We start from the raw sequence: 21,775 nt of genomic DNA, 5'->3' as shown, positions 1-21,775 counted from the left end.
TCTTAAACTTTTAATCTTGCCAATTTAATTAGAAACCTTTACATGAAATTTTGATGTAATTTTTTCGATCAACTTTCGCTGGAAATCGTTGATGTAGTGTTCAATCATCATTGGCCGGTTGTACGTAACACACTGCCACATCGGTGACTTATGACGAAAATTGGTTGGAAGAAACTTAATTGGAAATTTTTTTTAAAAAAAATTCAAAATTGAATTGGTATTTGTAAAATTCAAAACTGAATTGACATTTGAAGTTTTGAACAGTTGGTTTAGAACTGAGAAAATGAATTTCATACTTATCACGCTCAAGCCTTAATTGAACGCATGAAGTCAGAATCAAACATAAACGGGATTGACGGACTCATTGACATCAATATCAATATTCGACACATGTTGCGATGGCTTCATTGTCTGTTGCATTGATGTTCGAATTTGAGATGCACAAAAATTACTACCAGAAATGTTCTTTTAGTGCTTGTAATGCAAAATATGAGTGCAATCTATTATATAAACTCAAATAAGATTTTTTTTTGTTCGGACAAATAAGAGTTGATAACGCAGAAAAAATTCAAATTTAATCAAAAAAAGTTAATAATCACTTTAATTGAGGTTGGCAATTTCTAAAAGAGATTGTAAATTTTACAAATTGCTAGGGTAAATTACAAAAGAATCGAATGTACATGGGCAACTTAAAACTAATCAACTAGCATAAGAAAGTTTTTCATTGATACAAATCCACATACGACGTTACGAATTTTTTCAGAACTAGTTGGTAACTATATTGGAAACAATGTTAGTATTACAAATGATGGTTGACAACTTTAAGGCGTTGGTAAAAACTAAGAAGTGTAAACGAAAATTTCTAAAATTCAAGAGAACTTTCATGGATAAGAGAAGTTGCCAATACCAACGGGGTAAATGAAAATTTCTAAAAGACGAGAGAATTTTCATAACTAAGAGAAGAAGCCAATTGAAAAACCAAATAAATGCCGGTAATTAACTCAAATAATTGTTAACGGAAAATTAGGTGCTGGCTCAATTGGAGACATGTTAGTAATCACTTATTAATTTCTCATAAGAGTTAGTAAATTTAGAGAGTTTATAAGCAAGACAAGTTAAAAATGGTGACTCTATGGAATAATTACTAAATTTAAGTAAAATAGATGAATGCAGGTAATCAGCTCAAATAAGGGGGGGTAAACCAAAACTATTTGTTGATCAAATAAGAGAAAAGTTGGTAAGTCACGCAAATAAATGTTGGTAAATTCATTAAAAAAAGTTGATAAATTTAATGTGTTTGTAAAAAAGGACAGATATAGGCTAATAAAAGATAACAAAAGTTGATAAATGACAAAAACACTAAATCATTATAAAATAACTTAAAGAAGAGTTGATAATCCAAAAGGACCAAAACGAGTCGGTGATTTAATCAGAACAAATGTTAGGAACTCATTCAAATTGAGATTTGTAAACTCATATTAGCGTTTGCAACTTTAATGCGGTGTTTTTCAGGAAGACAAATAAAAGTTGGTAAAAGATAAGAAAGTTGGTAATTTCATGAAAGTAATGGCAAGTTTACCAATAGCATTATCGAAAGACCAGGTGACGGACGACAAGAAATCTACTTCGTTTTAAAACGGAAGATCGTCCATTTGGCGGGATTTGTGAATCTCACGCTTCCAAATGCAAGAGCTTGCATTTATGTCAGCAAAGCATGATCACGGACCGCAATAAATTGCAAAACGAAGAGACTATTCAAATTACAAGGTTTGCAGCTATAATTCAGCTCTAGGAATCGAACATCGTACTGATCTCTTCTGGGATCTGCGACCCGAATATTCTTGACGACTTGGATTCACGTTCACGGAGACAGCATGTGTCAAAAAAACCGTTCAGAGGAGAGAACTGGGTCCTGAGTACAAGATCAAGATGTGATTCAGGAAGAGACCGTTATATAGTCTGCTGATCGAGAGTCATAACTTCATTCACCGAAACTTCCAAGCCGAGAGAGAGAGAATCGGGGTCCCTTTCCAGCCAACCAACAGGCAATTGCCGTCTCGGTCGAGCGTGCAAAACCTCTCACAAGTGAACTGCTTCGCGACCAGGGTGGCCTGGTAGAGCGAGGCCTCACTGAACTCGAGCTCGACCATCCGGTACCTCATGAAGAAGGCCCTCCACACCTCGATTTTCACATTCCTCGTGACCCTCTCGTGGCCCTCCGTCGAGACTATGTTCCTGATCCCGATGCTGAAAATTTCCTCCGTGATGGTCTTTTATGTTGGGATTTGGTTGCAAGAAATCCCATAATAAGTGAATGAGAATGAAGGATGGAGAGTCCCACATGGGAAAAGGAGCAGATGGAAGATGGGTTTAAATATTGGAACCTCACAAATGGGTTTGGGCCTCAAGGGGCACCCCACTTTTGTGGAAGGGAGAGGACCTACGCGCGCCGCCGCCGCCGCTCGGCTCGATTCGGGCCCCCGCGTTCCATTGTTTTTTATTTATTTTATTTTTTGCTCTACTTCCTTTAAACCGAATGGACACGATTCGAACAGACACTATTGAAATTTTTAAACACTTCCTTCGTCCGAATAGATGTGTTTGTTCGGGAACCTTTTCTTTGAACAGGTGTTTCGGTTCGTAATACTTCATAGATCGGGAACCTTTTCTTTGAACGAACATGTTTGTCCGAAAGGAGGTGTTTCGATTCGTAATACTTCATAGACGAAACCGTACGGTTTCATGACTTTCGTGACTCTTCATCTATTTGATTTACTCGTGACTCTTCAATTGTTTGTGACTATATATATAACTGTCGGTTTTTTCGAAAAACATACATCATCATCATTTTCTCTTCGCTCTCTTTCAATACATTCATTTGCTGCGATTATTTCTGCAAAATTGCGTTCGGTGGAATCCTCCGAACACGTACCATTTCGGAGGAACGAGATCCGTTCTATCCCGGGAGTCGTCCAATTTCCTCGGGTACTAATTGAGGGGGCGAATTTTGTCTTAAGGACACGACGATAATACGTTGGGCTCGGATCAACTTTCTGTATATTCATCTGCATTGGCTTCAGGTTAGTTGTTCGTCGTTCAATTGCAATTTCTTACATACGAACTTAGCCGACAACATTGTACTCGGTCTCCTAAGTCATGCACGCCTCGAGGCAGTCGAAGTACGCACTGTAGAAGAACAAGGCTTCGATGAAACGGGCCACGAAGGAAGGAGAGTTGTGGTTCGCCTCCACTTCGGTCATCACCATCACGGACGGGTTGAGATTCCTGACGACACTGATCATTTTCTCGAGGGAAGTTGGTCTCGAGATCATAGTCCTCAGCACCATCGGTGCGTAAACTGCTATGGCTTCGCCGTCCTCTAGGTTAAATTGCTCTTCCCTAATGTCTTCCAAGTTTGGCAGAAAGAGTAATTGGAACGAAAAGGGAATGTTCATTGATTCCGCGACGCTTGCTAATCTCTTGCCTGCCTCTTCCATCTTCTCTCTGCCTGCCGACCCGACCGCGGTTATCTTTAGAAGCTCAACCGGTTCTCCTTTCCGTTCAGCAAGAGCTTGCATCAAGACTATCCACTGGATCCCGCTTCTTATTTGGAGATCTATCAAATGGATCCGGGTCACGGATAGGGTATGGTCGAGGATTACTTGTAGCGCAGTGAATTGGGTGACTTGATTGAAGGGAAGTTGCGCGTGGCACTTAAGACTTATAAGACTTGTGCTCAAGCCTTGACTCATATCATCCTTTAACGCCTTTCGTTCGAATCCCTTCGCACTGATCATCCGTCCAGTTTCTTTATTGATCCTGTCTCGGAGAGCCTCCACGAAGTACAGGACGATCCTCTGTGCCGGGCTCGCTCTCTTGGACGCCAACAGTTCACAGTATGAAAGCAATCTGCTGGCGCGGTCGAATTGTCGGTCATCTACTTTGTCAGCCGCCGCGAGAAGCAACTGAGCGAGTTCAACCTCTTTCAAGTCATCCTCGGAGAGGCACGAGAAAACAGGACCAAAAGGGTGTGTGAGCATGGAGAAATGGTTGTCCCTTTGATGTTGAAATTGGATGTACCGAGTCCCAGCCACCTTCATTATCTCTTCCGCTGACAGTTTCGGCTGGCTTACTGGAACCTCGCAATTCGGCTCCCCAGGCTCGTCTCCCTTCGGCTTCTTGAGCACCGACCAATAGTTGCTGAGGAGCTCCAAAGTTGCCTTCGAAGATGGAGGCATCATCGGTTTTTGCATATTCCCGGATTCCGGACTCTCCTCAGATCCTGATGTTGGAGGATAGGAAACATTCAGATTGAAGTGATCAAGGACCATAGAGCTCGACCCGAGTTGTGATTGGTCGGGCAAACGGACTCCTTTGTTGCTCAAATCCTCTTGCCGACTTCCAAACCTGGAGAAGAAAGGATCGAGCCTGGCGAACGACATCTTCACCTCTCTCCTCTTTGCCTTTAGCCACTCTCTCCTGTTCATCCCAATCATCAAGAACGCAGCCTTGGTCGAAAAACGACGGAAAGGAGAACGAAACATTCGCCATTGCTGAAGTGAGAACCTTGTCGGCAAACTCGATGCAGAAACCAGAGGATTGAGTTATCCATGACGTATTTCAGGACAGGGATCTCCATGTTCATTACCCGTCGAAGTAATCACTTACGTACGTAGTAGACAACACTTCGACAGTGATTTGTCAAGTGTTCGACAACTACAGCCTCATGAAATCTACTAGGACGGATTATTTAACTCTTCTGAGAAAACTACGTTTTGAATTTGGAGAAAACGTCGACGCAGGAACAAGGGGAAACGGTCCAAAGACGTAGCCATCCCAACATATAATACTTCCACATTACTTTCAGGCACAATCGCAATCGTAGATTCATTAAATGAGAAATCGTGTAGTCAGAAATAACAGATTGACAGGCTAGCAGCTTCCATAATATTATTTTCCCGAAAAATAAGCTGGAAAATCTTGCCTAAGAAGCTTAGCCGACCAAAATTTATTGTTGTTTGTAAAAAAAAAAAAAAAAGGCAAGTATAGGCTAATAAAAGATAACAAAATTTGATGAGTGACAAAAACACTAAACCATTATAATTAACTTAAAGAAGAGTTGATAATTCAAAACGAGTCGTGATGTAATCAGAAAAGAATGTTAGAAAATCATTCAAACTAAGATTGGTAAACCCATATAAGAGTTAGCAAATTTAAGATGATGATAAGGAAGACAAATAAAAGTTGGTAAATGAAAAAAAAAAGTTGGTAATTTCATGAAAGTAATGGCAAAAAAAAAGTTGGTAATTTCATGAAAGTAATGGCAATTTACCAATGGCATTATCGGGAAATCAAAAGAATTCGACATCCTTTTAGAACGGAACAATGAGATTATGAATCTCCTGCCTTCAAATGCCAGAGCTTAGTACAAATGCCTTCATTTATGTCTGTAGAGCATGATCACAGACCGTAATACATTGCAAAGTGAAGAGGCTATTCAAATTACAAGGTTTGCAGCTATAGTTCAGCTCTAGGAATCGCACATCACACCGATCTCTTCTTGGATCTCCAACCTGAACCATCTTGACAACTCGGATTCGCGATCATCGAGCGAGCATGTCTCGAAATCACCATTCAGAGGAGCGAACTGCGTCCCAAGCACGAGAAGTGACTCAGGACGAGACTGTTACATAGTTTGCAGACCAAGATTCATACTTCATGGAACTCTCGGAGGCATCCACATCCCTATCCTTCTCTCTCTCTCTCTCTCTCTCACCAAAACTTCCAAGCCGAGAGAGAGAGAATCGGGGTCCCTTTCCAGCCAACCAGCAGGCAATTGCCGTCTCGGTTGAGCGTGCAAAACCTCTCACAAGCGAACTGCTTCGTGACCAGGGTGGCCTGGTAGAGCGAGGCCTCGCTGAGCTCGAGCTCGACCATCCGGTACCTCGCGAAGAATGCCCTCCACACCTCGATTTTCACATTCCTTGTGACCCTCTCGTGGCCCTCCGTCGAGACTATGTTCCTGATCCCGATGCTGAAAATTTCCTCCACGATGGTCTTGTACTCAGTCTCCTGAGTCATGCACGCCTCGAGGCAGTCGAAGTACGCACTGTAGAAGAACAAGGCTTCGATGAAACGGGTCACGAAGGAAGGAGAGTTGTGGTTCGCCTCCACTTCAGTCATCACCATCACGGACGGGTTGAGATTCCTGACGACACTGATCATTTTCTCGAGGGAAGTTGGTCTCGAGATCATAGTCCTCAGCACCATTGGTGCGTAGACTGCTATGGCTTCGCCGTCCTCTAGGTTAAATTGCTCTTCCCTAATGTCTTCCAAGTTTGGCAGAAAGAGTAATTGGAACGAAAAGGGAATGTTCATTGATTCCGCGACGCTTGCTAATCTCTTGCCTGCCTCTTCCATCTTCGCTCTGCCTGCCGACCCGACCGCGGTTATCTTGAGAAGCTCAACCGGTTCTCCTTTCCGTTCAGCAAGAGCTTGCATCAAGACTATCCACTGGATCCCGCTTCTTATTTGGAGATCTATCAAATGGATCCGGGTTGCGGACAGGGTTTGCTCGAGGATTACTTGTAGCGCAGTGAATTGAGTGACTTGATTGAAGGGAAGTTGCGCGTGGCACTTAAGACTTATAAGGCTTGTGCTCAAGCCTTGACTCATATCATCCTTTCCTGCCTTTCGTTCGCATCCCTTCGCACTGATCATCCGTCCAGTTTCTTTATCGATCCTGTCTTGGAGAGCCTCCACGAAGTACAGGACGATTCTCTGTGCCGGGCTCGCTCTCTTGGACGCCAACAGTTCACAGTACGAAAGCAATCTGCTGGCGCGGTCAAATTGTTGATCACCTACTTTCTCGGCCGCCGCTAGAAGCAACTGAGCGAGTTCAACCTCTTTCAAGTCATCCTCGGAGAGGCCCGAGAAAGCAGGACCAAAAGGGTGCGTGAGCATGGAGAAATGATTGTCCCTTTGATGTTGAAACTGGATGTACCGAGTTCCAGCCACTTTCATTATCTCTTCCGCCGACAGTTTCGGCTGGCTTACCGAAACCTCGCGATTCATCTCCACCGGATCGTCTCTCTTCGACTTCTTGACTACCGTCCAATAGTTGCTGAGGAGCTCCAGAGTCGCCTTGGAAGAGGGAGGCATCATCGTTTTTTGCTTGTTCCCGAATTCCGGACTCTCCTCAGATCCTGATGTTGCTGGATAGGAAACATTCAGATTGAACTGATCAAGGATCATAGACTTCGACCCAAGCTGAGATTGGTCGGGCAAACGGACTCCTTGGTTGCTCAAATTCTCTTGCTGGCTTCCAAACCCGGAGAAGAAAGGATTGAGCACGGCAACATCTTCACCTCGATGCTCTTGCACGCCTTTGGCCACTCTCTCCTCTTTATCACGATCCTCAGGAACACAGCCTTGGTCGAAACCGAACGACCGGAAGGAGAACGAGACATTCGCCATCACTTAAGCGAGAACCTTGTCGGGAAACTCAGTCCAGAAACCAGAGGATTGAGTTATCCATGACGTATCTCAGGGCAGGGATCTCCATGTTCATTACCGGTCGGAGTATTCACTTACGTACGGTAACAGGAAACACTTCGGCAGTGATTTGTCCAGTGTCGGATAACTACAGCTTCACAAGTAGACACCCACATTGGGAAGACGGCTTCATGAAATCTACTCGGACGGATTATATTTAACTCTTCTGAGAAAACTACGTTTTGAATTTGGAGAAAACGTCGACGCAGGAACAAGGGAAACGATCCAAAGACGTAGCCGTCCCACATATGATATTATTTTCCGGGAAAATAAGTTGGAAAATCTCGCCTAAGAAGCTCAGCCGACCGACATACGACAGAAGAGTGGAAGCCAAAGTTTTGTGGAATTGAACAAAGAAGATGACTCAGTCAAAAAAAATAAATAAATAAAGGAAAGTATATGAAATTTTGTTTTTTTTGGTTTCATCTCGTAAATTCTTACTTATATCTTCTCTGAACTTGATCCGTCTTGAGATTGAATACTAGAGTTTGGAGACTCGTGGAAATGGACTACTTCTCTTCGATCGATCAGCTATGGCGATCGATGCAAGAAAAAACGTACAAACAAACTCAAGTTTCTTCTATTTATGAAACTTCGATGCATTTAACGATGTTGTTCGGCACATAATTACGCCTGATGCAATTTTAAATGTCTCGTGCAGAAGCTTTAAGGACGTGATTTTAGTGCCACAATTTCATGAATTATTATTTTTGGTGCCAATTTTTTTAATAAATGGCGCATTGAAGTGACTTCTTGATTCACTTGAATTTTTAGTAACTTAAATTATCGCTCTTTAAAAGTTGTGGTATTTAAATGATTATTTAAAAAGTTTCAGTATTATAGTGGGCACAGTTAGGGCATTCATCCCGTCCTTATGCCAGAAAACGGATGATTGATATATAAAGACATAAAAAAATAAACAACATAAAAAAGTATAAAATGAAATATTAAAACAATAAAAAAAAATTCAAGGTGAGCAATTTCGAAAATTGTTGTCAGTTCTTTAGATTTAGGAATTTATTTTTTGAATTTTATGCATGAATTTTTTGTGAACCAAATGGGTGAAAGTCTGAAGAATTAATTATCAAAAATCAGTTTCACCCAACAATGGAGCCTTACAATGCCTTTGGCTTGCTTTTGGAGAAATTTTTTGGGAAAATGCATTAGGTTAAAGGTGTTTTTCGAAGTGCAATCAATACTTGGTAAAATGTAATTTAACAGTGCATTAGGAAACGACTTTGATTCAAATGGTGTTTTGAAAAATTTGCACTTTGTAAACCATTTTTTTTTAAATAAAAAAAGAACTCAAAGCTGGCGAAGGACTTAATGGCTGACGAGGATAAATTTGGTTGTTGGTGAGTCAAATCTAACTCTGACAACCTCCCCTGAGGTTGCCTAGGTGGCGCGACCCTAAGCGATGCGACCTCAGGCGAGGCTAGCCGATGCTAGACTGGCTTGTCGGTAGCTAGATTGGCCTTGCTGAGCTAGTCGGCTAGCCTCATGCAACCCTCAACGGAGCTATCTATGTGAAAAAGATGAACATTAGTTGCAAGGGCAAAAACAAAAAAAAAATGAAAAAAAATAGTGAGGGTAATTTTAGAAGGAAAAATTATTGAATCCCTCAAATTGGCATTCCGAAAATGCTCAAAGCCCAACCTATCTTGGGCTTTAATCTTTGGCAAGGTTAGCAGGGGTCCTAAAAAGAATTTCAAATACCTCAACTTTTCCCCAAGAGGCTTTAAAGGCCTAAAGCCTCTTGGAAAAACTGAACTAAACGTAGCCTTATTTTAAGGCATTTCTATTTGGTGATTAGTTTTGTCGAACATATCATTGTCATGCCTTTTTTCCCCAAATTGGCCTTACCAATTCCTGTGATGATTGCAAGCATAATTGCTACACATCATCTGTTTTATATAATCTGGACCTAAGTTGAACTAATTATCTCCAAATCCAACTATTACCTGCCTTCCTGGAAGTGGAATCTAATCATTTCCAGTCTTCAACACCATGATCAATGATTCAATGCCAATACAAATTCTTGACAGGTTCCTCTTATCATGATTCTCCAAAGAGAGTCAATGCAGAAGCAATTGCCAATCAATAGACATGGTACAAAGAAAAACATCAGGCATTGACCCAGAAATGGACAAAGAAAGAATTCAATATCTCTCGTGGAATTAAAACGAATTACAAATCGAATGGGGTGGAAAGCTTTGCACCCACCTTTTCAGACTATTTCCTCATCCAAACAGGGCTCACCCAAGTCCTCTTTCACTTGTCTACAGAACAGAACAATCCCAACCCACATGAGGCCCTTCACAATCCTGATCATCCCTATTGTCACCGTCAGGTAATACAACCACCACCCCACAAAATCAGAAGCCCCGATGCCCATCATCAGCTCCTTCTTGACCTCCGCCACCACCACCATCGCCTCCACCTCCCCCCTCAGCCTCCACCACCACAGCCCGCCGAACCCCATTGCCACTGCCGCCCTCCCGAGCGGCCCCTCCGCCCGTGCTCCGCCGAACACTGTGTCGTCCACCACCGGCCTCACCACCGCCCTCGACCAGTAGACCGTGGTCTCATGGAGCCCGAGGAAGAATATTGTCTTGCTCAGCAGGCTCCTCTCTGCGCTGCCAAGGCGCAGTGGTGACCCGTCGACCCCGGCGGCAATGCTCCCCTCGATGCCAAGGCAGACGCAGAACTGCAGCATGCAAAGGGCAGCCCAGGCCATGGGCAGGCGAGCCTGGCGCAATGCCGCCCCCGGTGGCGGCTCGGTCAGCGGGGTGATCTTCCCAGTCAGGCCGTGCAAGAGGGTGCAAACTGTGAAAATTGCCACGAGCGCATGAAGCAGGGATGGATCGGTATAGAACAAGAAGGGCAGAGGGAAAGGGAGGATATGCGGGATCGAGTCGGCGAAGACCGATGAGTAAAAGCTGACACGCGAGAGCCTCGCCAGCAGAAGGAACGAGAGAGGAAGCGAGAGGCTGAGCAGAGTGACGGTGAGGACATGAAAGCTCTGCTTCAAGATCGAAGAATTCAGCAACTTGGGCTGGTGCGGCCGTGGAGAATGCGTGGTCAGCCACGCCATCGTCTTGGGTTGATGACGGTGGACCAAAGAATGAGAGACTTAGGACAAATAAAAAGCGATGAATTGAATTGAATTGGATCGCAAGAGAAGGAACAGAACAGAGCAAGAGCATCTGTGTATTTATCCAAATTTCGGGGAAATGGTCAATGGAGTGGTGTCCACGTCCATTGTTCTAACACTGATGTAATGTGCCGGGGTGCTTGCCTAGACGCCAACACATTACATTAACTAGGTTAAGTTATTGATCTCTTGAACCCACCAAACACATTAAAAAAAAAAAAAAGGAATCAACCCAATATTATTTTAATACGTATGCTCCGTTTGTTTTAGAAAAAATAAATTATTTAAAATATATTATTTCAACAAATGATCGGTTGGATAGCTTGAAATGATTAGTTAAGGAAAAATATTGATAACAATTTTTGTCTAAATATTTTTTTTACGATAAAAAATATTTTTCATTTATTTATTTTTATGAGCGATTAGTTTGTTGAAATTATTTTTCTAAATCATGACATAATTGCAAAATCAGACCAGCATATGTTGATATGCGAACCGGTTTGGGGTCATCTCAAGGCGTTGAAGCGTGAAGGTCTGGTGGTTAGAGGATGGGCTTATGCCACCCGCTAAAGATGTGTTAAATTGATAATGAAGCTTTATGCTTATTGCCCAGTTAATATTTACACGTGTAATTTTTTAATATCCTTGCGCATTATTTAGGCAGCCTAACCGCTGGAAGTTAGATAGTTCATGGTCTTCCACGTGTCTTTTTTATTTTTCTTTTTCATTTTTTTTGGAGGGGGGGATCTCAAGATAATTGCAATTAGCCTTAACTAAAGTTGGTGCAACAACAACTGCATCAAATCATAGCTTATCTCTCTATGTAGGGCTTGATTAGTTGCAAGAATCTCGTTACCGCATCTCGCTCAATTCTTTGTCGGATCATCCGTAAACTCTAAAATGCTTCATATCTTTCCTTATCATCTCCTTTCACGTCCTTTAGAGTTTCTTTGTACAGACCCGTCAAACGGATGGATCATGTGGAGTTTGGATTGGATCATAAATGATCCGAACCAAATAAACCGATTTAACCTGTTTACGATACATTTTATTGCAATGCAATTCTAGTGACTTGTACCCGACCTGACACATGTTCCTATAACACTTGTATATTTATTACAATGCAATTCTAGTAGCTTATACCCAACCCGACTCATATTCCTATAACACTTATATATTTCGTCGAATCTAGGAAAAATTATTCCCAAAATGATGTGAGAGTACGGAGTAAGTGAGCGCGATATTGAGTGAGGGCGAGAGAGAATGAAGAAAGAGTCATAGAATTGAGTTGAGTCTAAGTAGGTTGTAAACTTATTTTGTGGCCATGTTAGATTTTTAAATGCCCAACCATTTCTCAAGGTCAACGATTCGCGTTGGCCGAAGAAAAGGTCAACGATTCACTCGTCTCGGACCGGACCTCAGTGAAAGCCTCGAAGCTCGCCCATGTGCTGGATCTGGCTTGGGCCTGGGCCTGTCCAAACAGAATTGCTTCGTCATTGGCCACAAAAACATTAAAATGCGAATAGACTGAACCCCTTTCTTATGTCATCGCCCGATTAGACAAGATATGTCCCAAGCAAAAAGTAAAAATAATTAAGTTTAAGTAGAATCTAATCTTAGAATCTCTCGTCAATGGTTTTTTTTCCCCTTTAAAGTGGAGCTTGTGCGGAATTTATACTAGACCTGTCAAAATAGATCATAAATCCATTTCTTCATCCATATATAATGTGCTAAGTTGTTATATGTATCACTTATATTCCCTAAATCGGTTTAAATATGATACGAGTGTTAAATAGGCTATAAATGGGTTTATAACTTACTTAGACTCAATCCACTTCTATAAAATTCTCTTCATGTTTTTTCGTCCTCACTCGATCTCGCGCTCGCTCGCTCCGCACTCTCACCTCGGTTTGAATACGAGCTTTAAAGTGATTTAGGAATATGGGTTACTAGATTGACGTTGTAATAAATATGTCATAAACGGGTTAAATAGGCCTATTTAGGTTGAACGACCCAAATTCAACTCGACCAACCCGTTTGACGAGACTAAATTGTAAATGAGCGATATAACAAGAGTGAATATAAGCTGATTTCGTTTGTAATTAGGCTTCGTAAACCCCCCCCCTCTCTCTTAAATTTCCCCTAATGGACCCCAGAAAAAATGATTGAAAAATATGTGTATAGGCGTGCCTCGTAAGGCACGTGCCAAGTATCCAATAGCGAATGGTAACAAAATTCCTGATCCATATATCAAGTCATCGCCATCGATGATTTCGATTAAAAGAGAGACGGAATTACCAGGCTAATACAGATCGACGAAACGAAATTGCTTTCTGAGCTACCGCTTCCGCCCAACGTGCTCGGACTCATCTCGAGCCCGTCTCAATAGAAAATATCCAATCTTGGACAAGTCCAAACGTACGTGGGTCCTACGTGACCCCCAAATGTGACCTCCATACGAAGAACAAGCCCTGGCCTTTGACATTTCAATCGAATGGAGGAAGACAGTCTTTAAGGTTTATACACTTGCATGGATAAGACAAAGCAACGTGATGTGGACACCTTTATTTTATTTTTTTATTTTGTGGTGGATAAACACTAAACTTCGCCGACACAAAAAAAAAAATAATAATCGAAATATCTATATACACATGTAATATTATAAGATGCTACTGTGATATCGTGAATTTAACTCACTGAGATATTATCCGCTTTAGGCCGTCCTATTTCAAGTATCACGATTTTGTCTTTTGGCTTACAAATGGGCACCTTCCAGGATGTAGTTCTTCTTGGGAGTGCCTCCACCTGAGCACGCTTAGCTTTGGAGTTCCAAATGTAAGCATTGCCGTTACGTCAAAAGGCGTATCCATGAGTTAATTCAAATTTTTATGTATATTTCAAAATTACTTTCTCCCTGTTTGGTGCATATAGTTCGATTTATTCCTACCTCCCTCGCCATCCTAAAAGTCTACCAAGAACAGCTCATTGTCCAGGCCCCTCTACCCCCAACGGTCACTCTCTATCCTTGTTGGACCGGATCATTGCAGACCTACCAATTTCCGTCCGGTTCATCCCCGAGCCACACATTTACTGGAGGGGTCCCGCTCTGATACCAATGTTGGAACGGATTCCAAAACAACGCACGAGAAAACACACAAAAACATATCCAGAATCTCTTGAATCATTGATCGAAAATAGTACATCACATAATGAAACGTACCTTGCTTTCCACGTATTAAATGTTCGAAGCAGCCCCGAGAGAGCGTTTGTCCACCGGTTTCGTGTTCGGGGAGAGAAGCAGGAAAAACGCTGTCCGCTTTCGCTGTCTTTCTTCTCTATATTCTAAGATCGTCGTAGTAAAACCAACGTAAAGAAGAGAAGAACGTGATCTTTATCATCACGTTCCTTGGGCTGGAGCTGCGTTAACCCGACATGGGCAGCCCACCCGTGACCTGTAAAACCCAATCAGATACATTGCATGCCGCCCCGTGGAAAATCTCATCCACAAGAAATTAATTTTGGTAAATACCATATGATATAACGTGATAGAAAATAATTAGAGTTGTTTTCAATATTGAAAGCAACTTGCCCCAATATTGTCCCTTGTGCAGGCTCCATGCTCCGAGGTTACGTCGTATGAAGCATAACCGGATGCCGAGAAAAGTTCAGAAACGTGAAGGCGACCCGACTAAAGTTAGGAAAGAAAATAAAATTAATTGCTTGCATCATTTAAAATAATTAGTCAATGAATTTTTTTTTCCATTTTCAATGACAACTTATGTCATTTTTCTTTTATTAATTTTGTAAGCAATATAAGAGTTCTTTTTAAAAAAAATGTTCTCCAGATCATTCAATTTTTTTTTTTTGGCTAAACAAAGGCACACTAATATACCAAACTCGACCGCCAATCATGTATCAAAGAATAAGCTTTATCTCTATGTCTTTTCTCTCTCTCTTTTTTTTTTTTTTGGCCGGAAGAAAATATCATTCACTTGTCACGATCAAACATGAGAGGAACATGAAAAGCTTCCAAGCCGAGCAAATTCCAAAGAGCTACAAAAGCAAAACGAAACCCAGAAAAATAACCGAGTGGAGTATGCAACCATAAGCAGTGAAAGACCATGTTTATCATAGCATTAAAAATAGTGATGGCCACACGCTGAGATCTTTTCCTTTAGAAAGTATAGCTTATAGTGCACGCCTAAAATTCAACGTCCTCAACCGCATCGCCATATAGAGACAACAACCACATGTTTAACTATCATGGAACGAATGACTTCAAGGAACTCTCGGATTTATATCTAAATTGAAAGAGAAAAACTCATAGATTTAGATCTATACCTAAATCGGGAGATGAGAGCATCCACCGAGTCTCGCAAACGTTATAGAACTATGTCTCGAGCATCCTAATAGCGTGACGACGTTCTCATAGAGTTTTCAACTGCAAGCAAATTTATTCACCACGACGAGCGAAGAAAGCCGACAACAACGAGCGAAAGAATACGCCAAATGAGGCGAAAAAAAGACTCCCAAATTAGATCCGGGAAAGATAAAAAAAAACAAAAAGTCAAAACCTAAAAAATAAAAGCAGAGCAAATCACAGAAATTGAAGCTGAGAGCCTGCACGTGAAGTCTCTTTCTTTTGAGGGAGATTTTTTGCTTGTTTGGAAGAGAGAGGGTTTGCCAACACAGAGAAATTAGGGTTGTACACAATCACAGTAACTTTAACTTAAGTTGTAAAATGCACCGAGGCTTTGTCCCCATGTCAAAAAGGTAATTTCTTGTGAATGTGACCTCACTGATTTGGATATATGATAGTTTAATTCGGTAGGGTTAGAAGCAAAGAAAAACAAAAGGAAGCATGCGATAAATGATTGATCCGATTCTCCAAGAAAGTTGATGGAACTATATACCTAACTAAAAAGGGAATAAAAAAATTGACCGGAGATAGAAACGCCAACGAGGGCGTGTTCAATTTTTCGGCGTTCGTACCACTTATAAAAAGGAGATGATGACATAAAATCTTTTCTTAGCCAATAGAAATGTTTGCATTCAGAAAAATGATTTTCTCTTTGAAATGTTTGAAATTAGTAGACACGAGAACCCCAACGCCTGTTGTTGGGTCCTTTAAAGAGGGCCCGAGTCCATCAAGGCAGGACCCAAGATCCCGATGCTTGTGCATGTGCCCGATTAATTGACACTCGAGTTTGAGAGTCCACAGAAATCGGGGTCTGAGACCTCGACACCGAGGCCCAAGACCTCTGCACTCTTGCCCTAGACCTTGATGCCTGGGCCCGAGACCCCGACGCCCAGGTTTGAGTCCATCGATTCCGGGCCTGGATCCACATAGGTCGATCCTGGGTCCACCGAGGCCAAGCCCGCAATCCCAGTACCCATTCCCGATTCCTCAGCTGCCCATGCCCACAGTACTAGCTCTCGACTAGTGCATGCCTTATTGACGAAAACAAAAGCATATTTTCCTTTTCAAAAGCCAGAAAATAGTTCCAATTCATTTTCAAGTTCGAGCTAAACTGTGGAAAATTTCGTTATTCTCCTAGCAAAAATTTCCTCGAAAATGTTTTCTAACGTCAAAGTTCCCACGAGATAAAAATAGAGCGTAAATGTGCGCACATAAGCAGTGCAGAGCGCGAAGAAACCCGCGATCGATGGGCCCGAATTGCACGGTGTGGTGCCATGACCATGGATCTCATGAAATTTGGATGCCGCACACAAGCGAGAAAGGAAGGCATATTCAATCGAGAGTTCCCTATGATTCTGCCCAGATTAAAGCCAAAAAAAGGACGGGCAGATCGGCAAAAAGGAGGCAACCCACTAAAATCGCCCCGTGTGATCTCACCCTTTTTGGGTGCGTATCTTCTCTTCTTTCGTGCCGCTTCTCAGCTCAGCCCAGCCCCAAAAAGGGCCGCCCTCCCCCTCTCTCTGCCGCGCCACGTCACCACAACTCCACCGAATCCAGTAATCACAACCGTACTTTCCTTCCATCCCTCTGCGCTAGGCAAAAGTCCATCAGCGTACGTACGTTCGCCGTTCGCTTAGGGGTTTTGGAAGTCCAAATTGGCTTGCTCGTCCTCTTGTCCACGTGGCGACGAGGGATTGCACGGACGCACTCTGCGACGTCGAAAATTAACTACCGCTACGAGAAAAAAAGAGAACTATTAGACAGAATCATGTCATTGATCATGTGATGGATCAAATTAAGCACGATATTCAGAAAAAAAAAAAACAAAAATGAAAATGAAAAAACACGCGGATCGCGACTTTTCAGTGCGTTTGGGAAAAAACAGATATCCTTTCAACGATCTTGAGATTATATTTCGGGCCAGTCGGGTTAAGTCTGTGAGAGAGCGATGTAAACAGGATACATGCCTATCGCCATTGATTAATTAAGACACGCGGGGCCAACATGGTTCATCAAATTGGGCAAATTAGCATGTTTTTTTGTTTTTTAAGTCACTTGTGTGTGTTACTGTTTGCGGTCGGTCGGGTCGGGTTGAATATTTTATCGGAAGGTGGGGTGGAGAGGCTAGTGGGGATGGAGAGTAGTGACATGCATGGTTGTGATCATAGAGCTCTTTTAATAAATGAGTGACAAGAGATGAGGGAAAGCAACTTGCTCTTTGTCATTTCTCTCTCTATCCTCCTTCCTTCTTTCCTTCCTCTTTTCCCCTCTCTCTCTCTCTCTCTCTCTTAATCAATTGGAGCACATCTTGATCCATACTTCTTCTCTTCCCTGCTTCTGGGGTTCTTGAAAGTTTTTGTTTTGCGGAGCAGCAGCAGCAGAATTTGTGGGCACAGATCGTTCATGGCTGCTGATTCTCCTCCCACGCCAAAGCTTGACATGGAGGATTCTGACGAAACTAAACCAGAGGCTCAGGCGTCCAAGAGAAGGTAAAGAGTCTCGATGAGCATGCATCTTTGAGAGATCGGCACTTTTTTTCCAGGGAAAACTTCTTCTGCATTTTGCCCTTTCGAGTCTTCCTGAGTTGATTCGAAAAACCAAGACTTTCGCTCTTGGATCTTTCTTGGGAGTAATGGATCGCGGCGGCATGGTCTGTTGCAGGAAGGTGGTCCACAAGACGGTGGTGAGGGTGAAGATGGAAGCGAACGTGGGGAAGCAGAAGAACGAAGGGCCGCCTTCTGATTTTTGGTCTTGGAGGAAATATGGGCAGAAGCCAATTAAGGGATCGCCTTACCCTAGGTATCTTCTTTTTCCCTTGTGTTCTTCTCTGCGCAATTTCCCTCGATTAGGACACTCCTGGCCCTCGAGAATCTCTTTTCTAGTATCTGTTTTGGCCAGGGTGGGTTAATCTCGTGCCTCTCCTGACAAGAGCATGGCGAGTTCCTGACATTTCTGTCTTTGCTGTGGAACTTAATTTTGCAGAGGGTATTACAGATGCAGCACATCGAAGGGGTGTTCAGCCAAGAAGCAAGTGGAGAGATGCAAGACGGAAGCATCGGTCCTGGTCATAACCTACACATCCACCCACAACCACCCAGGCCCTGACTTTCACTCCCTCAACCCCACCATTCAACCATCCGAGGCCGATGATGATGATCCTGGAGAGACCACAATCGCAGCCTCTCCCGCCGTCTCAGCCCGAGAAGAAGAGCCCGAGCAAGATCGAGAACAAGAACGCCATCTCGATCGGGATCGACCCACCCGCGTGGCGTCCATCGATGAAGAAGACCACGCGCGAGAAGATCCCTTCCACTACCTCCGATCTCCGACCAACTGCTCTTCCCAAGACTTGGTGATGGAACAAGAGCACACGCTCGCTCTGCAGCTGCACGTGTTTGAAGAGCCTCTAGTTCCTCGTTCCCGCTACGACAACGACGACCCGAGCGCCGCCACCGCCGCCGCGGCTCTGCCCCGCGAACCTGAAGAGGGCCACGACGTCTTCGACGAGCTGGAGGAGCTACCCGCGTTCTCCCATTTCGTGAACCTCAAGAGGAGCAACTGCTTCTTCGACGACTGGATTCCCGTCGTCCCTTCTTGATCCGAGCGCGGACTGCGTTGCTGTTTTGCCACGGTTCTTTTCCCCACAACCTTGGGAAGGAGAAAGACTGTACACACCCCGCCCCTCTGAAACTTTTTTGATCATAAACCTCATGTGGGCTGTAGTGCGAGTTCTGTCGATGGTGTCTCAGACGTTGCGTCTTTCGAAGCGCATATTCGCAATCGATCTCCGCAAAGACGCCAGAGAGCGAGAGCACAACGAAGATGGTGGCGGGGGCAAAAGGGTCATTACATCTCTTCCTAGGGAGAGAGAGTTAGGGAGGGGGATCGAATGGCATCTTGCGCGATGATGGCAAGTGAATCGAACACGCCACTCTTGTTTGTTCAACTTACTCGTCAATTCTTATGGTGAAAAAGACGGCAGGAAAAGGAGGATCGCGAGTGGGTGTTGGGCGCGCTCGGGTTGATCGTTCGAGGATAAGGCTAAATTTGGATGATGGAGTGGTTGAGTTTTAAGATAAAAGACAGATTTTTCTTGTAATTTCTTTGGCGACTTTTATGTATAAAATAGAATAGACAATGCCGTAAAAGTTTCGCGATTAATCGGCGAGATTAGTCTTAATTTATCAGTGGATCGAAGCATTTTGTTCTTTTGTTATTAGCCTGTTTCATAGGTTTCATCAAACCTCTCTGGTTTGTCTCTTTCTTGGGGAGTTGCAGCAGATTCGCCGGGCAAAATGCCAAAGGGAAAAAGCTTTTGCGCACTCCCAAAATCCACCCACCTGTTGGGAGTTTGTATGCGTTTGCGAAGGACGGTGTCCATACTGTTCCGTATAGTGAGTGCCATTTGGGCCCGTGGGCCCGGAACCGGCCCGTTGACCGGCCCGGAACCGGCCCGTTGACCGGGCCCACGGTTCCGAACCGCAAAAAAAAAAAAAAAAAAAAAGATGGTGGGCCCGGGGCAGAGAGCCGTTGGGCTCTCTGCCCCGGCCCCCCCCCCCCCGCGGCCGCGCCCGCTTTGGGCCGTTGCTTTTTTTTTTTTTTTTTTTTTTTAAAAAAAAAAAAATGATTCTTGCCTATAAATACATATGCTTCCCCTTTCATTTTTGTCACAAATTCTCCGAACAATCTCTCGAATTCTCTCCGAAATCCTCTCAAATCGTTCAAATTCTCCCAATTCTCTCAATCCCGATCAATTCTCTCAAAAAATGGCAAGTGGAAGCGAGAAATGCTTGACAAGGGCAAGATGGCTATGGGAGATTCCGACTATCCCTTTCATGAATACGATCCTCGTGAGTATGCAAGTTGGGAAGACGACGACGATAATATCAACTATGTCCCGATTCCGAACGTCGAGCACATCCCAACACAAGAAAGTCTTCATCCTCCCACCGGTGTCGAAGAAACGTCAACGGCAAATGAGCCGGAACGGAAGGGCCGAGATAATACATCGGACTTGTGGCTACACTTCGACAAGGTACGTGATGAAGTCGAAGGTAAGTATAATGTAAAATGTAAATATTGTTCGCAAACTTATAAATTCACGAAAGGAGACGGTTACGGAACATTCCGTCGGCATTTGACGAAAAAACATCCAACGCAAGCGGGGATCGACAATACGCAACAACAAATTTCCGGGTACGCCACTTCTAAGCCTCATCCTTTATTTCGTTTCACCGAAGCACTTTATAAACAAACATTAGGTGAATATGTTGCCCTTGATCATGCTCCGTTTAATACTTGGTGAAAATTTTAATATGAAATATTTGATAAATACTTGCGTTGGTTCCGCAAGCGCCAACTATTCCAAAAAATACTCTTAAACGGGAAGTTTTTCATCTTTATAAAAAAGGAAAAAAATCTTTAGCAAAATTTTTTGCGGAATTCAATGGACGTGTGCATATAGGTAGCGATATTTGGAGTGATCCTTGGCAAATTCATTCTTATATGGGTGTCACGTGTCATTGGATAGATGACAATTGGATGATTCAAAAAAGACTTATTGCATTCCGAGTTTTTGATGAAAGCCATTCGGCTCATAATATTTATAGAATAATTAGGCAAGTTTTAGAAGAATATAATTTAATAAATAAAGTATTTTCAATTGGTTTTGATAATGCCGCCGCAAATACCGCTTCTATTCCCGAATTAGAAAATATTTGCAAACCCACTTTTGGCGGACAATTTTTTCACATTAGATGTGCTTGTCATGTTTTAAATTTATGTGTACAAAATGGTTTACGAACTCTTGACACTTCTCTCGCCCCAATAAAAAGTGCAATTAAATTTTTATGGAGTCGTCCCCAATGTATGAAATCATGGGGAAAATTTTGTAAACAAAATGGGAGAAGGCCAAGAAGATTTCCAAAAGATATTCCGACTCGTTGGAATTCTACGTACGAGTTGCTTCGGCAAACTTTTGAATATAAAGATTTATTATGTATGTTTATTTCACAAAATATTCCCGAAATTACTTTACTTCCTCAACATTGGGACGTTTGCAAGAAAATTTTAGATATTTTGAAAATTTTTAATGATGCTACTAAGACTTTATCTGGTATTTATTATCCTACAACGCATTTATTTTTAATAGAGTGTGTTAATATTAGTAGTGTTTTTAGTGAATATGAAAAAGATACCGAATTAGGTCAAACTATTTTAGTAATGCGAGAAAAATGGTTGCATTATTATTTGCAAATTCCTCTTGTCTATTTAGTTGGTATTGTTTTTGATCCACGTATTAAATTAGACGGTTTACAAGATTATTTGAATGTGTATTATCATGATTGTTTACATTTGGATGATTCAATAGATATTTTAAATATATTAGGACATGTTAAAGAATCTATAGTAGCATTATATGGAGAATTTTGTAGTAGATATGGTTTAAGTGATTCTGGATCTTTACAATCTACCGCCTCACGTAGCGAAGATGGTAGTTCACTTAGTAGAGGGTATAATATGCTTAAGAGTAGGCAAAAAAAACAAAAAGGGGCAACAGGTAATATTTCTGAATTAGAAAAATATTTAACCACTCAATTTGAGTTTCGTGATGCAGAACATAGTACAGATTTCGAAATCTCGAAGTG

At 42.5% G+C, this 21,775-nt stretch overlaps 3 protein-coding genes, 1 long non-coding RNA gene and 1 pseudogene across 4 annotated transcripts; 1 reads left to right on the top strand and 4 right to left on the bottom strand.

The window, feature by feature from the left end:
* Positions 1-1,970: 1,970 nt before the first annotated feature.
* Positions 1,971-4,442, bottom strand: LOC115750184 (annotated as a pseudogene).
* Positions 4,443-5,456: 1,014 nt separating this feature from the next.
* On the bottom strand, positions 5,457-7,476 carry LOC115750185 (DELLA protein RGL1-like). The gene has a single exon (XM_030687367.2). The coding sequence runs from the start codon at positions 7,474-7,476 to the stop codon at positions 5,773-5,775; it is 1,704 nt and encodes a 567-aa protein (XP_030543227.1). The 3' UTR covers positions 5,457-5,772.
* A 2,305-nt stretch (positions 7,477-9,781) lies between these two features.
* On the bottom strand, positions 9,782-10,648 carry LOC115750186. Its single transcript, XM_030687368.1, has one exon. It carries the CDS (start codon positions 10,646-10,648, stop codon positions 9,782-9,784), a length of 867 nt encoding a protein of 288 aa, XP_030543228.1.
* A 1,586-nt stretch (positions 10,649-12,234) lies between these two features.
* On the bottom strand, positions 12,235-18,954 carry LOC125312757. The gene is made up of 3 exons (XR_007196805.1): positions 18,820-18,954; positions 17,678-17,679; positions 12,235-12,247 (listed from the first exon to the last, which is right to left on the bottom strand). It is a non-coding gene; the product is annotated as an uncharacterized LOC125312757 (long non-coding RNA).
* LOC115750234 (probable WRKY transcription factor 65) lies at positions 17,286-18,852 on the top strand. The gene is made up of 3 exons (XM_030687452.2): positions 17,286-17,617; positions 17,790-17,927; positions 18,111-18,852. Exons 1-3 carry the CDS (start codon positions 17,532-17,534, stop codon positions 18,724-18,726), a joined length of 840 nt encoding a protein of 279 aa, XP_030543312.1. The 5' UTR covers positions 17,286-17,531; the 3' UTR covers positions 18,727-18,852.
* Positions 18,955-21,775: the final 2,821 nt, after the last annotated feature.

This window comes from Rhodamnia argentea, chromosome 1 (genome assembly GCF_020921035.1).
Source record: "Rhodamnia argentea isolate NSW1041297 chromosome 1, ASM2092103v1, whole genome shotgun sequence".
NCBI lineage: Eukaryota > Viridiplantae > Streptophyta > Magnoliopsida > Myrtales > Myrtaceae > Rhodamnia > Rhodamnia argentea.
Note: the sequence above shows the minus strand (reverse complement) of the source record. Positions and strands in the feature narration are given on the sequence as shown.